The sequence below is a fragment of the Nomascus leucogenys genome, chromosome 2 (genome assembly GCF_006542625.1).
Source record: "Nomascus leucogenys isolate Asia chromosome 2, Asia_NLE_v1, whole genome shotgun sequence".
Classification (NCBI taxonomy): domain Eukaryota; kingdom Metazoa; phylum Chordata; class Mammalia; order Primates; family Hylobatidae; genus Nomascus; species Nomascus leucogenys.
The window spans coordinates 92,367,274-92,389,423 of NC_044382.1; the positions used below are offsets into that span (position 1 = coordinate 92,367,274).

A 22,150-nucleotide genomic window follows, 5' to 3' on the forward strand; every position below is an offset into this window, starting at 1 on the left:
GTTTAATCCATGTGTTGCTTTTCTTCAAGTATAGTTTAAAGGAGTACATTTGGAACGTGTTTTTGGAAAAAGCATATTAATGTAGCAGAAGAGACTTCAGTGCACACTTTCGAAGAAAAACAGTTTCTGAGCATTAAGTGGTAAAAGGCAATAATAATTCAAATGATGATAACAAGCCAACCTGCTAAAAAGAATGCATGTTCTGTGTATCCAGCCATTTCACATGAACTAACCCCATTTAAAAGAATACATTTTCCATTCACTGTGCACATATGTGTAATCATTTTTGACTAAAATCAATTGCCATTATCATGCCAACTAAATCTGCAGTAGAATATATTAGTTGCCAGATACAGTACAAAAATATCATTTAAGAGTAATCATGATTGAATCCCAGAAATGAATAGATGCAATTTGTAACAATTAGTTATAATGCCAAGAAACACTCCAGAGACTAAAGTTAATGTTAATTTTTATATGTAGTAACTCTAAATTGCTATGGTAAAACCTATAATATGGTAGCAATATGGGGCGTTTTATGCTAAAATACACGGAAACATTAGAGATGAGCCTAATTGCTTTTCTTACTTTCCTGAATATGGTAGGACCTGATCGTTGCAAAATGAACCCGTGCCTTAATGGAGGCACCTGTTATCCTACTGAAACTTCCTATGTATGCACCTGTGTGCCAGGATACAGTGGAGACCAGTGTGAACTTGGTAAGATGGTATTTGGCTGAAAGGGTGCAGTTCTTTCACAGAAGATATATTGGGGGAGAATTTATGTTGTCGAATCAATCAGAGATTTCAGAGGAACCCATATGTAGATTAATTATATGTTAAATGAAGTTAAAATCTGAGGGTAATTAACTAGGGGCTGGAAAATGGGTACAGATGTTCAGTGAATTCTGTTGACATACCCAAGACTCAGTGAGGCCTGCTGAGTCTTTTTGTGTATTTTACAGGTAGAATTTACAAATGTAAAGATGCATAAATATTAACAAAAATGTACATCTATCCCCCAAATCTGCATAAAAATAAAAATCAATTTCAGTATAAAAATCTTTTTAGAAAGCTAGACTTAAAAATTAGGAAAATAAAAAAAGTTAGAGAGCTTTGTCCTTAGTTTTGGGATAATTTTTCTTCTCATTTGGCATGGGAAACACCCTTCCCTGACTCCCAGCAACCAGCCCAATGTGCCTCTGCCTCAGGGAGCTGTGCAATTGCTGTTCCCTGCCTCTATTTTGGTTCCAAGGAATATAATTGACCCTCACACTCCCATATTCTTATTTAGGCATCATTCTCTTTAAAGAAAAAAAAAAGGCACCAGTGTTGATTTGGCTACACATAGACCTCACTTCTGAGAAAAGAATGATGGAATATGTTGTCCAGATGTTCCTTTTAGAGATATCATGAAGGTTTACTTAATTTGCTTACAATGATTGAGTAAAGAAAGCTCACCAATAACACTTTAAATTATACATAAATATTGGGATACAATCCCAACATTCATATTAAAACAGTACTTAAAAAAAAAAAGTCAAGGCCAGCGCAGTGGTTCAAGCCTATAACCCCAGCACTTTGGGAGGGCAAGGTGGGTGAATCGCTTGATCCCAGAAGTTCGAGACCAGCCTGGGCAACACGGCAGAACCTCACCTCTGCAAAAATAAATAAAAAAAAAAAATACCAAAACTAACCGTCCCTGTAGTACCAGCTACTTGGGAGGCTGAGGTGGAAAGATTGCTTGAGCCCAGAAGGTCGAGGCTGCAGTCAGCCGTGTTCACGCTACCGCAGTCCAGGCTGGGTGACAAAGTGTCTGGCACTCAGCAAGCACCATAAACATGTTTGCTATTATTACTATATAATATCATCATTACTAAGACCATTTTTTAGGTAAGAATACATTATATGACTAAGAAATTTAACTTGCTTTGTATATTCATTTAAAAATATTCTTAAACATTAAATTTTTAGTGTAATTGCAAAATGCTATGGAAATAAAGTCACTAATTTCATCAGGGTAGATCATATGTAGAAAGATTAGAATCTGTGTAGAAAGATTTTATTTGACATAGATTTTAAAGTTGGGAAGATTTGACAGGTGGTGGAGGGAGATATGGACACAACAAACAAAAGCACAGAGCCCAAAAACTACAGAAGGCATTTGAATGACAGCCTGGATCCAGGTATGCCTACTTAGGGGTTTGGGAGAGGGAGACGTATTGGGAGACAGTACCAGAAAGCAGGTTGGGTCTAGAAAGCCCTGACAGTCTAAGAAGGTCCTGAGTTTCAGGATACTGAATAGTGTTACTTCACACTCTAGTCAAGTGATTCTGAGACCTTAGCATGCATCAGAGGGCTGGTAAAACAGATTATTGTCTCCACCTCAAAGTATGTGATTCAGTAGATTTGGGGTGGAATTGGAATTGTGGATTTTTAACATTCTTAGATGATGCTGATGTTGTGGTCCAGGGAGCTCACGTTGAAGACTGCTGCCCTGGGCAATTGGGATCCATGGAATGTTTGGAAGTAAAAGAATAAAATTATCATGACTGTCTAAAAAAGATGACATTTAACAGAGTGATGGATATATTGGAGGGAAAGGGCCCAGGGATGGTGAGGCCAGTTAGATACTTCAAGTAGTCCATGTGTGAGGTAATCAGAGAATGAGCCATGATTGGAGATGGGAAGGCTGGGGTTGTTGATTCTTCATTCGTTTTAGGGCTTATCTGATTCATTTATTAGCAGTGGAGACAATGACCCTACTCTGAATACCTTTGACATTTTCTTAGGGTTGCCAAATTTAGGAAATAAAAATTCAGGATGGCCACTTATATTTGAGTTTCAAATAAAAAAGGAATAACTTTATAGTATAGGTTTGCCCTAAATATAGCACGGACATACTTACGCTAACAAATTATACTTTTTTTAAAACCTGAAATTCAAATTTAACTGGCTGTCTTGTATGTTATCTTGCAGCCTCACACTAAATGGAATTCTTTGATACTTTTTGAAAGTATTTTGTGAGCTTTTACTGTTTTGTTTCAGATTTTGATGAATGTCACTCTAATCCCTGTCGTAATGGAGCCACTTGTGTTGATGGTTTTAACACATTCAGGTGCCTCTGCCTTCCAAGTTATGTTGGTGCACTTTGTGAGCAAGGTAAGAGCTATTGCAGCATTTGTGTGATGAACATTATTGATGTTTTGTAGCAATTTTGGCCTCAATGCATAATCTTTCCTGCAGTGGAAATTCACATTTCCTTAGGTTTCCTTATTCATGGATAGCTCAAAACATCTGAATCATAGTGTTGACTTGATTATGGCTGTTTAGCTGATGGATTGGAATTGCAGGCAGGCACACTGAGCTGAATTTAAAGACGTCCAGCCAATAAAAGGAATATTGTCATATGTATTTTTCTTGGGGACAAACTAAGCACTGATCTTACTGTGGCTCATGTACGAAGGAGTACTGAATTCAATGTTAGCTGTTTTTATTTTCTCCTCCTAAGCACTTGAGACTCAATGGACTTATTTTTCATTGTCAATCATATTTGGAGAATGAGTTGATATAGTTGTTAGAATACATTTGCCTTGGCACATGCTAAGTAGAAGATATTGTGAATCTGCTCACCAGGAAGTTTTCCTACTAAAGAAGGATTGACTTTTTCTGAATGAAAGAAAGCCCTATGTTCATGATGGCTTGAATCTCATGATCCCTGTAATTTGCATTTTATGGTCAACCTGAGACTGTATTTTAGGTGGTTAATGGGAGCATTTCTTGGTCCATCAATAAGAAACAGATTGCCTGCTAAGCACACTCAGCTTTGGAATGTCGATTTCCTCTACTTAAACTCGTACAGTGGTTTGGCTTTGATAAAAGTGTTCAGTGCCAAACTTCCATTCCACCAGACAAACTGAAAATGCATTAGACACTCAGGCACATTGGTCTGGTCCCACATTCTGCTTCATGGTGTTAATCTGGACGTCACTGCAATGAATGCAAATCCAAAAGGAACATGTATTGAATTGCCATTCCAAGTGGATGGATGATGGCTACATTTTTAGTTGTTGGTTTTTTTCTTTTTTTATTGCATAGGGTAAATCTGTTTGTTTTAGATTTTGAATATGCAGATAGACCAAGCAAGATCCTCTTCTTAAAGTAAAAACATTAGAAAGATGGCATTTGTTGAAGAAAACAAAAGCCTGAGACAGTTGAGACATTGCAGTATGTTAAACATGATTCTGGCTTCTGTTAGTTCCAAGTACAAGAAGCAATTCAAAAAAACATTTGTTCAACATGCATTTATCGGGCACCTACTGTCTTCCAGGCACTCTTCTGGGCATTGGAGATAGAAATATGAACAAAACAAAGTCTCTGATCCTGGTGACTTAGCATAACTCTTGGCAGAGAATAAAATTTAATTCTTTACAGACTATCAAATGCATCCTGGCACGTTATTTCATTTGGTTGGCATCACATTTCTATGCATTAAATGGGCTAGAAATTAAGGCTCAGAGAAAAAAAGTGATGTGTTTAATGTCACACAGCTAGTAAATCATACAATGGGAAAAGTGAACCTAAATGGCTTAACTCTACAGCCCAAGTTTCTCTGAATATCTTCACACTTCTAAAGTAACTCTCAAAGATAAACAGTTTATTTATATGTTTATCTGATGGATTGAGTGGTAACAGATTTTTGGAAGGGACTTTGGTGCCGTTGACCTTTTCTCTTTCTTTTCAAAAGCATATTGAAAGTAAAAAGTGTTAATTAATTTTATTTCTGGTGCCACCTGACTTTCAGGTACTTTTTATTGTATTTTCAAGCAAGTTTGATTTTCATGCACATTTTTTGCTGAGAAACATCGATCTCAGTCTGTTTACGCAGTGCAGCTGTGCTCCTGTGATTTATTGCCAGGATACTGAAAGATTTTTTTCTCCTCTTTTCAGGTTGCCTAAGAACAAATGTTTTCTTCATTAACAGCAGCTTTGTTGTCTAAACAATTTTCTATCCAAAGTTTGGTGATGACTGTGTCGGTGTTCCTCCAGCTGACGTTTTCTGTTCTCTGCACTAGTAACTTCCCAAGTCACAGTTACTCCAAAATAGGGGACACATTATCTGCAATAATTACAGATACAAAATTACACATACAAAATCTAGAAAGGGCTGTTGGAATAGTAGAGAGGCAGTTCTGGCCGCACAAACTGCCCTAGCCAAAGTCAGTGATACAGCTTGCCTAGTGAGAAGTGTAGAGGATGGTCACTTTCTTAGGACTTGACAGCTATGTATCAGAGATGTTGAAAACATTACCTGTACAGTATCAAAAGAATAAATTTTGGGTGAAATTGTTTGTGATAGTTTCACCTTCTATGTTCATGAACAGGAGCTGTGCACGCTACCAATCTGGGTTTGTATTGTAACCTATTGAAACAACCTATTTTTTTGTAACCTCTTTAAAACCTACAGGAGTTTTAAAGCATAAGATATCTTTCCATGCATCAAATGATTTTTAAGAAAATGTCACCCACAAGGGTTGCCTTTTAATAAATAAAAAGAGTTTCACATAATTTTTAGGTAAGGTTGAAAAAACAAATAGGCTATTTCTATGAATAGTATCTCCTATCAGAATAGCATCCTGGGAGATGCAGCTTGACACATGATCCTTCATTACATATTTGTTGAATTCATGAATAATAAAATTTAAGTGGCCAGGCATGGTGGCTCACGCCTGTAATCCCAGCACTTTGGGAGGCCAAGGCGGGCGGATCACCTGAGGTCAGAATTTCGAGACCAGCCTGGCCAACATGGCGAAACCCTATCTCTACTAAAAGTACAAAAATTAGCCGGGTGTGGTGGCGGGCGCCTGTAATCTCAGCTAATCAGGAGGCAGAGGCAGGAGAATAGCTTGAACCTGGGAGGCAGAGGTTGCAGTGAGCAGAGATCACGCCACCGCACTCCAGCCTGGGTGACAAGAGCGAGACTCCATCTCAAAAAAAAAAAAAAAAAAAGTAATTGAATCAATGTGGATAGTTGGCTTTATTTTTTTTACACAAAAACCACTCTAAGTGGTTTTTGCAGATATATTTATAATCATTGGGAAGCTATGATTTAGATAGTGCAAATAAATACATTTTCCCAGTTTGGTTTGAACAGAAACTCCGCCTCTATTTTTTGGACCTGTGTTCTGATAGGAATGTATTCATCTGCTAACTGAGACAGGCATTGTTGGTAGTGAAGTGGTCACACATCTATTTTGTGATCATCTGGGTTTTCTTGTTTAGGAGGAAAAATACTTAATGATAAACTATTTAGAAGACAAAAAGGGGCTGGGTGCAATAGCTCATGCCTGTAATCCCAGCACTCTGGGAGGCCAAGACAGGTGGATCACCTGAGGTCAGGTGTTCGAGACCAGTCTGGGCAACATGGTGAAACCCAGTCTCCACCAAAAAATACAAAAATTAGCCAGGCATGCTGGTGCACGCCTGTAGTCCCACCTACTAGGGAGGCTGAGGCAGGAGATTCGCTTGAACCCGGGAGGCGGAGGTTGCAGTGAGCCAAGATCATGCACTGCAATCCAGCCTGGGTGACAAAGCGAGACTCCACCACAAAAAAAATAAAAAATAAAAAATAAAAAAGACAAAAAGGGGGAAACCAAACTAATACCAATTGGGTTAATAGCAGATAAAAAAGGGTATGTAGAAAAGCTTTTTCTGATGTATTATTCAAGAGGTTAAGATCCTCCAGAATTTTACATCGTGTATCTTAAATTAAATGATGATGTCCATAGTTAAGGAAAGTTATGTCATTATAAATCACATTATTTACTTTGGCAGTAAGAATGTTCAAAAAAATTTTTTGATTCTGCTCCTCTGTAAACTAACACCCTCATATAGGAAGAGCTGTGTTCTTCCTACCCCCTCACCTTACCTCTAAATTCTTACAAATGAACTTCCCCAAAGCGGAAATACTACATCCAAGTAGCCAAAATTTGCTTCATTTTGAGGCACTGAGTGCTACTTTTATACCAAACCATCTAGCTGTGCCTTTAGTCCTTTCCTATGAGACTTGGTGATCTCCAAACAACACTTTAATAAACGCAAAACTTCCAGTGCACATTACTCAAAAGAATTAGTCAGCTGGCTGCAACTAAACAACAGGCCTGATAGACTAAACTGAAATAAATACTGCTCTCAGATAAGCTGCATCTGTTGTGTGAGTATGGTTTTAATCACTGAAGCCAGGAAAGAAATGAAATCTTTCAGAATTCATACTTTCCCACGGTTATAGAAAGAGGAGTAACAGGAATGAGAGTCAAGAGACAATCTGAGTTTCAATTTGGCTACCAAAACTAACATATAAAGCAAACATTTATTTAATTTAGTAGAGTTGTGTTTTCTTCTATTAATCAGCAAATTTGGGTGGGGGGAGATACTTATTAGGTCATCTGGAAGGTTTTGTTGGTGCCTGAAATTCTATAAACTTTGCAGTTTTGTTAGTTTTTACATGTAACTACTTCAATACAATTGTGGGGTGTATTTTGTGAAAGTCAACCCCACCTGTGGATGAGCAATTCTATGGGAAGATTGCCAATGAAGAATACAGTGCTATGAACAAGGCTACTTTCTTGTGGAATTATGTAAAAATTGGCAACCTAGAAAGTGTAGCTGATACTGCCAGTGTAAAATTTAGATATATTTGAAAAATGTTTTTGTCCCACTGGAATATCAGTTATAGTGTGCTTATTGTGAAACATACACACACACACACACACACACACACATATGTATATGACCTGGTGGAATGGGGGGGTGAGTTAAATAATTTAGTTTATTTCATTTTTAATAAACTTAAAATCTTGATGCATTTTCATTGGGCGTTACCTATCTTACCTTTCTTTTTAGGAAGAAGGCATACAGTTCTAGCTATATCCCAAAAGGTACCTATTCATAAAGGATTTTTTTCTCTTTGTCAGTTTTACATGACAAGAGCCTGTGACTTCTCAGATATCTCTTTGGGAAGCGGAAGAGGACTACTTCCAGAACCTTTGAAGTTGTTATGCAAATAGGGCATTCGTAATCCTATTAGCCGGAATTCTTATCTATCACTTGAATGAGTCTCTTAGAAAAGTTGTGCTGGTAAGGAATTAGCCCCAGTTGCTTCACAAGTAAGTCAGCCAATGCTATAGCAGCCCAAGAGATTTTGGCTGGCCCCTCTTCCAGTTTTCTCTGGCTTTAATCAAGGAAGTTGCTATTAGATGCTGCCTTTGCAGTCCAAAGATATATAGCCATCCACTTCGCAAGAATCAGTTGGGCTCACTTTATAATAATTTCTTTGTCATCGTGACCAAATTTTATGAATCAGTTACTTCAGGGACATTGCACAGATACTGGCTTGGGTATCCTATTAACACTTGGATGGGGGTGCCAAGTTTGAATGACGTATGTGCGTTTAATAAGCTCCTGCCTGTTTCTTCTCAGATACCGAGACATGTGACTATGGCTGGCACAAATTCCAAGGGCAGTGCTACAAATACTTTGCCCATCGACGCACATGGGATGCAGCTGAACGGGAATGCCGTCTGCAGGGCGCCCATCTCACAAGCATCCTGTCTCATGAAGAACAAATGTTTGTTAATCGTATGTACCAAATAGATACGAGTTTCCAGGAACTTCACTCCTCATCACTCTCTTAGTTTTGTCTGTGTGCAAGTGAAAAGAAGTAGCTTTTTCAATCATAATACAACTTATCAAATCCCTCATCTGTGAATTACTTAAAATCATCTCACCTATGTTAAGTCCCCTATTTTGGGAAACATTCAACTATAATGTAGGTAGGCATTGGTTTGTCTGCCAGCAGTAATAGTTGAAACACTTGCTGTAGGTTGAATCATAAGAAATTGCTGTTTGATCATTTTTAAATATACAAAAACAGCCACTTCTTATGGCTCAATAGAATTCTTACTATGGTTATACTTTCATAGTCTCTATTTTGAATATTTATATGCCTGTCTAAAATTACAGTTGCTTTCATTTATTTTTGTCCTGCTAATTAAAATTGAATTGTTAATAATAGCACCCTAATCTTACCTTTTGGGCATATTGATTCTCATTCAAGTTTCTAAATATTTTAAATTGTGGAAAGTGAGCTACATCCTAAGAACTTGAATAGGTGGAGATTGAAAGCTAATGAAGCTTAATATCAGAGCTGTTTAATAACTCCTTCAACTGCAGCAAAAAGGAGGGCAACTAGTTTTCATGTAGCAATATGTAGAAATTTGTTGCTCATAAAGCATTTTTTTAAGAGATAGTGTCTTGCCATGCCGTCCAGGCTTGTCTTGAACTACTGGCCTCAAGTAATCCTCCCACCCTCTGCTTCCCAAAGTGCTGGGATTATAGGCGTGAGCCACCATTCCCAGCCTCATGAAGCATTGTTTGATGTTCTATTAAATATTTTCTCGTGATGCCTACTATTGTTTAGAAGTTTGTTAATTTGTAATCTGGATAGAGGTTCATTTAACTTTACTGCATGATATCCTTGCCAGTGACTCACCTCATGGTAAGAGTAAATATTTTTGAGGATAAATTTGTAGAACTGTCCAATCTAGGTGTTCATTAATTAAAATACTTTGAAAAAAAAAGTGGCTTCCAAAATGAGGGTAGCGTGGATAAGATCTGGCACATTTTATTGGGTCACTGAATTTTTGCCAATGGCATCACTTAACAACAACAACAAAAAAAAAAATTGAAAATTTCTATCATAAAAAAAGAAAATTTCTATCATGAGTGAGGATGGAAAAAAATTTAATTATAGTAAATTGCTAGGGAAATTATTGTCTATGTCTTGATATTTTAATGCTTCACAGTGTTTGCACATTAACTTTTTCATTTAAAGCACATTGGGCAGAAGAACAAAAGATAGACTAGGAGAGATTTTTATGAGCAACTAAATAAAAATCCAGCCAGTGAAGAGGATGCATGATTCATGCTGAAAATAATTTTCTTTGATATATTTTCATCCATACATGGAAAAATAGTACAAATATCTGTGTGGTTTCCTATCCCTTAGGTGTGGGCCATGATTATCAGTGGATAGGCCTCAATGACAAGATGTTTGAGCATGACTTCCGCTGGACCGATGGCAGCACACTGGTAAGATGCCCTTGAGAATGATGTCAAGTTCTACCTTCTGGAAATTTGGTACTGTGCACTGATTGTGCATTACAGAGGGTGCATTAGACTGGAGACAAGTTAAATGACTTGCTCAAGGTCACTCAGTGACACAGGGAAGGGTTAGAAGAGTTCCAAGCTAACGGATCCAACATCCAGTTCTCTCTTCAATAGTTGTGGTTCTCTTTAAAAGAGGAGTGTACCAGATTTCCATCAAACCAGAAAACCAGACAATTAGTAGAATTGCCTTGGGTCTGTCTTTCAGATGGTTATCTTTGCTTTTTCTAGCTTCAGAGCAAAAAGAGAAGAATAAAATGTAGGAGAAAAGTCCTTTTAAAAAAATACCTTTCCCTCTTAAATAATTGCACTGGAAATCTGCTACAAGGCATGACTCATTTCCAAGCAAAAATATTTATTTATTTTTACTTAAAGAAGATTGTTGATATGATCTTGTGAATCTCTGCTGACTAATTACATATTTCAATGTGTTTTCTATTTTTTGAAGAAAGAAGTGACTTGGAAATGCTGGCCACAACTTTGAGTAGGCTGTAAAAGTTTCTTAGAACAGGTGAAGCTGTTTTGAGTCACTCCTACTAAACTCAAATAAATCCAATTTTTTAGAAAGAGTTCAAATGTGATGGGCTATACTAGTGGTACTCAATGCTGGCTGTTCATTAGAATCACCTGGAATATGTAATTAAAAACTGGTGCTTAGGCCTTATGCCAGGTCCATTACAGCAAAACCTCTAGCCGCTGTATTTTCTCAGTGTTCCACAGGTAGTTCTTAAATGCAAAGTTGGGATCCACTGGGCTAGATAGTAAGTGTAAATTAAATTCTAAATTAGAAACAAAGTGTAAAAAATTGAAGATAATTTTAAAGGCCTTTTTGTGTGTGAATTACTAGGTATTCAGTTTCATTCATTATCTGCCACTTCTTTGGGTTTAATGAGTTTGGCAAAATATAAAGTTCATTCTAAAACAGATGTCAAAGTCATCTCTGCTTTCGGAAGTTCTGCTCTGTCTTAAGGGAAACTGCTCCGTCGTGGACACACTACTCATTTTATCTATGTGTCAGCCACTATATTAAGCACTTGCATGTGTTTATTCCCCACAATAACTTTTAAGAGAGGCATTGGGTTTTCCTTCACCTGTTTTACAGGTAAAGAAAGGGAAGGTCAGTTAGGTTGAGCTATTTGCCTGGAATCACAAAGCTGTTAACTGATGAAGCCAGAATTTGAACTTAGGCTTGTCTCCAAAGCCACAGTTTCTTCTGACTGGTACCTCCTTGGCTTTAAAAAGAGTGTATCCCTTATTACATTTTCGCTTTGAGCAAACAAAATAAGCCCTGAGTTTCTCTCTCTGTCACCACTGTTTATGTTTAATCAGCACTGTTTCACTGTTTGTCATTCGAGTTCTTAAGTAGGTTATTTGGCAAGATGTGAGAAAAATAGGGAAAAATAGGTTGTTCTTAAAATATGTTCCCAGTAAGCTATAGGAAACACAACCTTAGATTCAATAGTCTCATTTTCTTCTATTAATAATTGTCCTGGCTGGATGTATTGGATCTGTATCTGCAATTGTTGCCTCTTTATGTTTTCATTTTGCTGTACTTAGGGGGATAATACTGGCCCATTAGATTTATAGCGATTGGTATAGCATGAATCTTTATATTACATTCATTTTAATTGAAGATAATTTTGTTCTTATTAAATTAATTTCTAAGTGAACATATGATTAAGATTATTTCTATATATTATAAGCTGTTTTTATAATTTTATTAACGTATATCATACAGTGAATGCATTTAATGAGTTTTCCTTGTTAAATGTGTACTTCATTCTCATGGAATAAATTGGGTTTTAGGGTGCCCACTATTAAGTCTACCTCCCACAAATTTCCCTTATTTATAGCCCAGTGAAAAGTGCAGGGTTTTGTGAGCCCCCATGATGTATACAGAAGCTGGCATGCCCAGGACTCAGCTGGCCATTTCTATCTAGTTACTGCTTATTTGTGCCTTGCAGATGCAGCCCATGACTTATCCCAAAGTGTACCTGTTGTCTGGGTTCCTTTAGATTCCAGCCCTGAGCCTAGAATAGCTGCATCTGGCCAGGTGGAGTGTATGAAAAATCTTTTTCCTACACACTTACCTGACTGAACCAAGTCCCATCTATTTCTAATCTGTCATTGGTTACATAGATTTGATGTGTGTGTTTTTATTCTTAGCATGTATGTGTGTTACTAGATGTTTATTCTGGTCTCTCCCTTAGCAGTTCACCTCTTCGAAGAAGTAATTCTTAGGCCGGGCGCCGTGGCTCACGCCTGTAATCCCAGCACTTTGGGAGGCCAAGGCGGGCGGATCACGGGGTCAGGAGATTGAGACCACGGTGAAACCCCGTCTCTACTAAAAATACAAAAAACTAGCCGGGCGTGGTGGTGGGCGCCTGTAGTCCCAGCTACTCGGGAGGCTGAGGCAGGAGAATGGCATGAACCCGGGAGGCGGAGCTTGCAGTGAGCCAAGCTCGTGCCACTGCACTCCAGCCTGGGCGACAGAGCGAGACTCCATCTCAAAAAAAAAAAAAAAAAAGAAGTAATTCTTTTCCCTGCTTTTTATTTCTCATGGTGTCTGACATAAAGTGTTATCCTTTATTCCTGTGTGCTTGGTTAAAGAGACTTCATATTGGCCTATATCTGGCAGCTATGTGGGTTCTGTAGAATATCTTAGGAAATTTATCTTCCCTGTCAAGTGCCATACAGGTGAGCTTGATTCATCATATGTCATTATTCCTCTATGCCAAAGCAAGGCAATTCAACTAGTTTTTGTCTGTGTCCATTAATTTTTAATGTAGGGACATAAATACTCTGAAAAACATAACAGTTACCATTTCCATAGTCTAGAATGGTCCTAAACGTTGTAAATTAGTGAGCATTGCATCTTGTCAAAAAAGAAATATTGATTTTCCTCTGAAATTTTCCTCTGAAACTTCCAGAGGAAGATAACATAAGCTAACATAGATAACTATACAACATAAACAAGAACCCTACTCTTAATTAGTTGGCACTTTCACTTGAAACGTAAGGATTATGGAGAATGCACTGAGGGCCTCAGTTTGAAGAAGACACATGATGAAATGTATTAACAAGCAAAGTTTATCAAAAAAAATGACACAAGTAAATCCAGAAAAAATCTCTGACAGACCCTCGGTTTCTTCTTAATTCACTCTTTGTGTAAAATAAAAGTGTGCTAAGGAGTGTCCCTTAACTTTGAAAATTCTGGAACAGAACAGACCATCTGTCCTAGAGCCGGTCTCCCTCGCATTCGACTGATCTCCTGCCCACTTTCTTGCTTTTGTAACCACCCTTTCCTCTATCCTTTTCCTCTCTGAAACAGCCTAGGTGTCCCTTAAACTCGTTTGTAGTTTTTTCTGCAGTCACCATCCCCTTAACGGGTTCCATATGTGTGTAGGCCTTTGAATAAAATCCTTCTGCTTTGTTTCGCTGTTTACTCCAAGGTTTTTGCTTTTGAAAATATCCCTAACAGTAAAGTCTTGGTCAGGGGGATCAGTATCTGCTTATACTTGGAATGGTGTTAACTTGACTGTGTGCAATTTTAAGGACTTTGTTTATGTTTTGGACTGATTTCTCTCCTCTTCCACACCTTCTCTCCCTCCATTTTTTTCTTTGAAAGATTTATTAGAGCTTCTCCGTCTTGGGTGGTAGAACAGTATTAAAACAAAAAGAAGCTTTCATATTTACCTTAAAGTATCTTTTGATATTTAGCCTTATAATCCAGTAAGAACAAACAAGTTTATATTAGGTCTCAATTTCCATGATCCCTTTTATTGAAATAATTAAACTTTGCTTTAAATAAACTTACAGTATAAATGTATCATATTTAATATTATGCTATACAGCTAGACTAATTCAACTAATATACTAAATTAATGATGCTATTTGGCTAAGTTATCTAAATTGCCCTTATTCTTGAGATTCTGATGGATTCCTTCCACATTACTGGCCTCTAGGATAGGATGTTGTTATCATTGATAAAATGCCAAATTCTTATTTCTGTTATATTTTAAAAATCTATTACTTTTTTGGGGGGTGGTATTTGCCCAATAAATTTCACAAAAGTGAATTCATGAATAAAATTGTGTCTAGCCTTACCCTTGTGATTATTTCTTTTAATACATTTCAGTTTTTACTTTGTCACTTGGCTTTCTCCTAACCCAGTTATTCTTTAACTTGACTATTGTTAACTTGACGATTGTTCTCTATAGCAAAATGTGCCTACTGCTTTGTTGGAAACTCTAACAAATAACTTCACTAATGAATTGCTTTGCTTGCCACACAAGTAATATCTTCAAAGACACTCAGTTAAACCATCCAAGTTAAATATACATTAAAGCTGGCGAACTTAAACTTTTCTTATCTAGCTTATATACTGTTAGCTGACTTTAAAGTTCTTTCTTAAACCAACTGTTAAATGAATGACTAGTCAGAGTGTTTTCCTTCAGATCTGTTTTCCAGTGCTAGTGACCTTTCCCTTCCCTGGCTATGAACTCTTGTTGCTCCCTTAAAATTCTTCAGTGTCTGCTCATTACCTTCAGTATAAAATTTTAATTATTAGTATGGCAGACAAAACCAATCCACTCCGCCTGCCACTTCCTAAGCTATAGCATCTCAAAATACTCTCAGTCCCTGGAATAAGCCATGGATTCTCACTCCTGGGCAGCTTTGCCTGTACTGGCCCTAGTGTTCAGCATATTCTCACGTCTTATCCTAATTTTATCTCACAAACAGTCAAAGACCCTGCATAGCCAAGGGTCTCCTTCCAGGAAGCCTTCCTTGCTGGGAATGACTAAGAGCTCCTCTTCTGCGCTCCCACATCTTTTTTGTCTTCCACCCATCCTAACTCAGGCTCCTGTGAAATCGACTTCCTGACACTGAGTCTTCTGAGATAGGAATTAACTTTCGTCTCTGTTTTTTCAGAACTAGCAGAGTAGTTGATATAGAATAGAAATTTAATAAATATTTGAATGAACAAATGATCATCAGTATACACACATTGCTCAGCCAACTCTATCTTTTGAATCGTGAAATGAACACATTATGTCTTTCAGCTGAATCTCTTTGTGACATTTTTTGTTTACCTAAATTAAAGATTTTATTTAAAGTTGTACCAGTATGAAAAACATCAAAACATAATGGATGGGTTTTATGGTGAAAAGACCAAAAAAAAAAAAAAGATATTCCTTAAAAATAGAAGTATATAGTTGAACATACTACATCTTATAAATGTAGCAACCCAAAGGAAAACAAGTGTTTTTACTAGAAATGATGACAATTTTGTCCATGGTTGTCCTAGAAACACCTTTGCAATAAACTTTGGAAATTAAAAATGGAAAGTAAACTTTCAGCCTCTGCCACCCCTGCAGGTTTGAATTATATCAGGGCAGGTTTTCCATGAAACTTTAAGAAACCAACAATTACTCAAAACTTTGGAGGAGGATTTTTTTTTCCAGATAGGCACATATTCCGTAGGTATACTTTCTGAAGAAAAATGAGTTTTAGAAACCTTATTATTTATATCCAAAATGGAGTGAAACAAACAAAAGGAAATATCACTCCCAAATGTTATCATCTCATTTTACTTTTTATAGATGCTTTGGCTAAGGATGATTTGGTTGCATAAGATGGGATAGGGCTTCATTCGTAAATCCACTATCTGAGGCTGTTTATTCAAGTGCAGAGGAAGCCAGACAGGCAGGGAACGTTATGGAATCATTAATATTTATCTATCAGTATACCTCCTGGCAAAATGATTTTCACAGCACTGTTTTCAACTAAACACTATAGTGTCTATGGGACAGCCCAATTAAGGAGCTATCAGAAACTCTTACATGCCTTCATCATACTGTTCTGTCTGATAAACCTCTCCAACAAGTGGTTTAAAATAAAATTGTGGAGCTCAGAGATTTAAAGCTGTCGTATTGCTTCCTTCTCTCTTGGACCCTCTGGAGTAAGATTCTCACGAGGGGATTCTCTGGGCTCCACATTGCTCCTTACTCACCTTTCTTCAATGATTCCCCCCAGCACCATCAAAGCTGACCCCTCCCCACCGGACGTTGGTGTCTTCAGTGGATCAGACGCACTTACTTGAAAGGGAACCATCACTTTAGATGGCCTTGTGTAGAGGCTGAGGACTGAATAAAACTGACATTGCCATTCCATTTTTAAAATATTGAGGAGCTTTTGGAATATTTAGTTTGTTCTGCAGAAAAAGCCCTGACTTTATTCCTAAACATTTTAAAAAACATTTTCTGCATCTCCTTCACTTGTTTTACTTCTGTCATCTCTACATTGTCGGGACTCAAATGTCACCCCCCATGAGGCTGCTGGCTTCCCTGCTTCCTGGGAAATTGTCACAGCTTCCTTCTTCTCACTTTCCATTCTACAGTTAGGAGAAAACAGAGAGACTTTCTCTCTTCTTCGTTTGTCCAAATCTGGTCAGGAAGTTCTAGAACAAGTTACTAAATCACAGATTCATAAATATCTTATTTTCTAGCTCTAACCAACTCATCTTGCTATGATAGTTGTGATATAAACTAAAAAAAAACCTAATTGATAGGACAATTAGTACAATTAATTGTACAATTAACCTTCATTACTTAAATTCTCCTTAAAAATATTTCTGGAAGATAACTCAATTTTGCATTTTGTTTTTCATTTTAGTAAGCATAGTTCAGCTTTGGCAACTTAACACCTACAATTTCCAACACCCACTTGTCCCCCTTCACCAGTTGATTTGAGTTGATGCACAAGAATGGCCAGATGTGTGGATTTGACTCTAAATCCAGAGGGCCCTTCTTCTTCTTTCATAAATAAACACATCAGTCTGTCAAGCAAAGTATTGTGAGAAAAGCCAGCTTTGAAAAAGGTAGAAACAATAAAGAAATAGCCCTTACCCAGGAAGAGACACTTAAAAGGGGCAGAAAAAAGGGAGTAACAAATCACAGACCATAAACCACTATTCTTTTTCTGCAGCAATGTATCATTATTACCCTTTCATAAACACAAAGTTTCCTATTCCCCTTCCTCTCCCAGATGTCTTGGACATTGAAAAGAGAATATGGAGTATTCATTAATTCCAGTGCTTTCTAAGCTTGTTTGTAGATTTCTGCTCATTTGAAAGGATTTCACACAATTTGGCAGAAAAACAATGCAAAACAGAATCCCCACAACAAAAATTTAAGTTTTCCTTTTCCTACCTGAAGATCTTAGAAGACTTTCTATACAACATTTGCAGATGGATGTGTGTCAGCTGTGGTGTGGCATTAGCTCTAAGTCAAATACCATTTCTCTGTGAACAAGTCACACTGCATATCAACATTAATTTAATTATGTTAAACTTCACAGGCTTTATTGTATTAACCCAAAAGCCAAGGAAAACATATGCTCTTTTCTCATTCTTTAACACATTACTCGTGAGTGGAAGAATTCTCAGATTCCTTTCTGTGAAAGACTACTGAGTTAATGAAAATTTTGACTTGTGTTGTAGTTTAATTTGATTTAGAATCAAGAACTGATTCTTCTGATTCTAAATGTGAGATATTATGAGTCATAGAGTAGCTCTAGAACACAACTCTTCTCTCTGCCTTGTCTTTCAGTTCAGATAGCTAGTGGTGGTTTGAACAGCTGGAAAAACCATATTTACTCACTACTGGAAAATCATTTTATAATTGACAAGATTATTATAAAGAATAAGAAAAGGAGATTTAGTGCAGTAGCATCTCACAGATGCTTTTCCAACAGTCTTCTGTGCAACTTTAAAATCACATGCAGATATTTGAATCTAATTGCTAATTAGTTTAAGGCAATGCATAACCATGGAAAAGGCCAAAAAAAAAAAATGTTGAATGAGTTTTGGCAGTCTCTCCTTACATTTGGATCGTTAGCCCTTCATGACTGGAGACCTGTGCAAACAAGCTTGGGGTAAAGGAGCCTACTGGCACCATTCATTCTATGGATTAAATGCAAGTTGCTCTGTGGGCCTCTGCCTGAGGCCCCCCCCTCACAGTGGTCTCACAGTGCGAGTAACTCACATCCTTCTGAAAATGCTGTTGATAATTACTGCTTTGTAGGGCAGTGAGCTCACACTATTACACAAGATTAGTGCTGTTCTCAAGAGCTGGCCGGATTGTCTTTCCTGCACAGAGGTTTGCCAGCTAGGAAAATAATGGGCATATTGCCACTTTAACAACTATCAGGAGACCCCAAGTTAGTTTTTCTTCCCTTCAGCATATTCATATTTGTAGGATCCAACTCCAGGCTGCCAGCATAGGGTAGTGACACCAAAACAAACGTCTCTTTCTCCTTTAAAACAAAGCTGCTCTTTTCTTTTCAGTTGTCGGTCAGCGAATTACCCTGTTCAACTAAAAGACAGCAGCAAAACCATAACCTCCCTTAAAACATAAATAAATAAGGACCCAGGCTAGACTAACCTTAAGCAAGTACAAGGATCAGAAGAAGGTTTATCTTTACCCTTGCAGGGAAGTCGTTTGCCCCTAACAAACAAGACAAAGTTAAATGCACCACTCCCCCTCCAGACTGCAAACAAATGCCTATTGTGTACACCAGCCATCTAGGGATAAAAAAGTCATTTTAAAGGTACCAAATGTTTTGATTTCTGTAATAAGTAGTCCTCATAGCCTCTTTTCAGATTAGTGTTTGACCTGTGTTCTGAAAGGCTGAGGCTAACCCCAAGTGGTTACTCTGTTTGTTATTTAGTGAAAAGATGGTTTCTTATCGGTGTATGTTTCAAACAGGTACCTGTCCTCTTGGGAAAGTGTTTTCTATTTGGAATTTGCTTTCCTACTTCGGTGGTTATCTGCTTGCCCTTGGCATCCAGTGTGTTTGGATTGAATTTTGTAGCTCTGGGAGTACAGCAGTGGCAATATGGGCCCCAGGTGATGAAAAGAGTTTGAACACAAAGAAGTCAGCTCTTACTGCAGGTGTCATGTTTTCATAGCTAATCTAGATAAATTTTTACTGAAAAACAAACTAACCATGATTCACACTGCAGACATTGCATTTGTGTGCTTAGGTGTTTATCTATGATCTGACCTGTCCTAAGGATTTTAGGTGGGTGTTGCACATTTGGCTTTGGTTCTGATGCAATTTCACCATTGATGTAAATCATCGGATAATTTTAAAAGACAGAGTGGAAAAGAATAAACTACCGTAGGTGAACATTTTAGTCAGAAAGAAAATTCAGATTATAGATAGAATGGCCTGCAACAGAATAGAATGCAGTCACGGTTCACCGAGGTCTGTCTTCTTGCAAAGTGTTCTCTTTGTGTTATCACTCACAAAACTGAGAGAACATATCCCAGACAATCTTTTATTTTTTATTTGTTTTTTTTATTTTTGCCACATGGAGTACATAATCACGATTTTGGGGGACATATTCTAAGTTCTCTTTTGTTAAGTGGTGTAGCTGTTAATTCATAATGTAAGAATGGATATATATCACCACCTAGTGGTCGTATTGTATTTTGTGTTTCAAAACCACATTCACAGAACTCCACCCAGATACACACAGGAATAATACTATCTGAAAATCAAGTTCCTGTAGCTTTGAATAGTTTCTAAATTCTAGTATAAATTGCATGATGCTGTGATCCTGAAAGTTACATGTGAAATGAGAGAATTTTTCAAATGCAGCATGAAGCTAACACATGTAGTCAAATGCTTAGTAAAATCCTAGCAACTAACGCAAATATTAGGACCTATCTGTCCTGTGTTTTCACTTTATACACAATAGTAGAACCCTGGAGAAAGTTTTCCTTGGCTAGTTTCCTTGGGAGGTGAACAGAGAGGGCTTTTGCAGGGTTTTTTAGATGATTTTTCTTTTTCACTCTGAACTAAATTAGCAGTGTTTGGAGGAAAAGAGAGTAAGTGAAGAGCAGTGACTGAACCGTTCAAGAAAAAAACTCCCAAATTATAGTTTGAAGTTCAGTAAGTTCTCCCAACGATTAAAATGATGTATTGTGAATGGCTTGACTAGACACATGTCAAGAATGGTTTTTCTCAAAGGGATGTGCTTGGCAAAATCCATAAAATCTATAAAACATCATCTTTAATTGGCCATTTAAGGTAATCTAAACTATGGCAAATTTTAAAAAACAAAAGGTGACTGCACCTAAGCTGAAAAATTATAGATAATATGTGGATAGATAGAGAGAGAGTTGGAAAGTAGGCCCTTGGCAGTTACAGATTCAAGATTTGCCGCTCCAGTTATACATGAGATCCTGAAGGTCTGCGGTATGAAAACATTTGTACTTTTTGCTCAGGCACAAATTTGAACTGTACCCAATGACTGGCTAGTGTGTAAAAACTCTCAATGAGCTCTCAAGTCTGTCTGTTGGACAGCTCGGTTTTCCCATCGCAAGAAGTAGGTTGCTGTCTACTCTGCTGACCATTTTGGTTGTTCTCTACTGAATTTACAGCATGTATGGCAGGAAATTATCTGCTACACAGATGTGTATGAATAGAAGCATTACCAAGTCTTAGGTCTTAGGCACTTCTTTAATGCCAAGAAGTATTGTATGTGTAGGGGTGTGCGTGCGTGTGTGTGTGTGTGCGTGTGAGAGAGAGAGAGAGTCTCAAATTTATGACTCACAAAAATATGAACTTTAATTTTGTCTAGTGTCTATGAAAATTCTGTCTCTTTTTACTTATATTGTATGATTTAGAAGCCAGTAGAGAGGAAAAGAAATAGAAAGATTCTAAACAGAGTGTCTGACTCTTCTAGAGAACCAGTGCTCATTGATTATTCTTTGTAGTTATTTGACCAAGTTAAGGAATTGTGAAATCTCCGTGAAAATAACTTGAAATGGGTTGAGCATTATAAAGAAACGCTAGTTATTGATTAGGTTTTGATAAGAACAGTTGCTCTTAAAACTTCTTAGTCTTTTGCTCATAGATGAATTTGCTTCTGTATGTGATGTGCAAGGACCAGCTGGGACTTGACTGTGACAGCAGTAACTGATACTTGATGGTCTAGTTTCCTTTCTTCAACTGAAAGTAGTACTGAAGATGAACCCAAGAAAACTCATTTTTTAACACAAGAAAAAAAAAAACTCATTTCTAAGTCTTATCTATTTCTGAAAAACTGCTTCTTTTTTTTTGAGATGGTGTCTCGCTCTTGTTGCCCAGGCAATGGCGTGATCTTTGCTCACTGGAACCTCCGCCTCCTGGGTTCAAGTGATTCTCCTGCCTCAGCCTTCCGAGGAATTGCAGGTGCCTGCCACCATGCCTGGCCAATTTTTGTATTTTTAGTAGAGACAGGGTTTCACCATGTTGGCCAGGCTGGTCTTGAACTCCTGACCTCATGTAATCCGCCCGCCTCGGCCTCCCAAAGTGCTGGGATAACAGGCATGAGACACCGCACCTGGCAACTCTTTGATTTTTATGTCACAATTTCCTCTGCCATCAGAAGAGAGTGAAAATGCAAAGTAATTTTAGGGTTCTCTTTCAGGTATAGTAGTGATCTAATTCTTGTCCCTGGGGAGGCAACAAGAGTTTGAGGTGTGTAGCATGAACTTGAGTCCCTGAGGCACAGACAAACATGCAGGGGAATGATCAGCATTTATTTTTCCCTAAGGGGTTAAAATGAATTTCCCCAACCCATGCTGGCTTCTGGGAATAATTCTTAGTTTGCACATTCAGCCCTAGAAGAGGGTTGATCCAAGATAGATCGCTCAGGATGTTTGCTCATAATTCCAAGTGAAAAATAAAGAAATCCAGATGGGAGGTACTGAGTTTTTCCCTGCTAATTCCAAGAATCTGTATTCCTGTATATATGAGATACCATATCGTGCAAGAAGAACTATTGCCTTCTTATAACTTAGAACTGATTCTCTGAGAAGGGATTTCTTTTTAACATTTAACTTTAGTGAAAAGAAAAGTACATTATTGAAGCT

At 37.6% G+C, this 22,150-nt stretch overlaps 1 protein-coding gene and 1 long non-coding RNA gene across 4 annotated transcripts in view; one reads left to right on the plus strand and one right to left on the minus strand.

Annotated features, from left to right (window-relative positions):
• The window catches only part of LOC115831743, a 31,688-nt gene extending 13,971 nt beyond the window's left edge, over window positions 1–17,717 (minus strand). Inside the window, exon 1 of the long non-coding RNA XR_004027228.1 lies at window positions 17,435–17,717. This is a non-coding gene — a long non-coding RNA (uncharacterized LOC115831743). The remainder of the gene's footprint in view (window positions 1–17,434) is intronic.
• Window positions 1–22,150, plus strand: part of VCAN (versican) — a 109,659-nt gene that overhangs the window by 73,394 nt on the left and 14,115 nt on the right. For all 3 annotated transcript variants that reach the window (XM_003261560.4, XM_003261562.4, XM_003261561.4), the window contains 4 exons: window positions 606–719; window positions 3,048–3,161; window positions 8,478–8,636; window positions 10,066–10,148. In XM_003261560.4, the coding sequence (XP_003261608.1) occupies window positions 606–719; window positions 3,048–3,161; window positions 8,478–8,636; window positions 10,066–10,148 (470 nt within the window). The remainder of the gene's footprint in view (window positions 1–605; window positions 720–3,047; window positions 3,162–8,477; window positions 8,637–10,065; window positions 10,149–22,150) is intronic.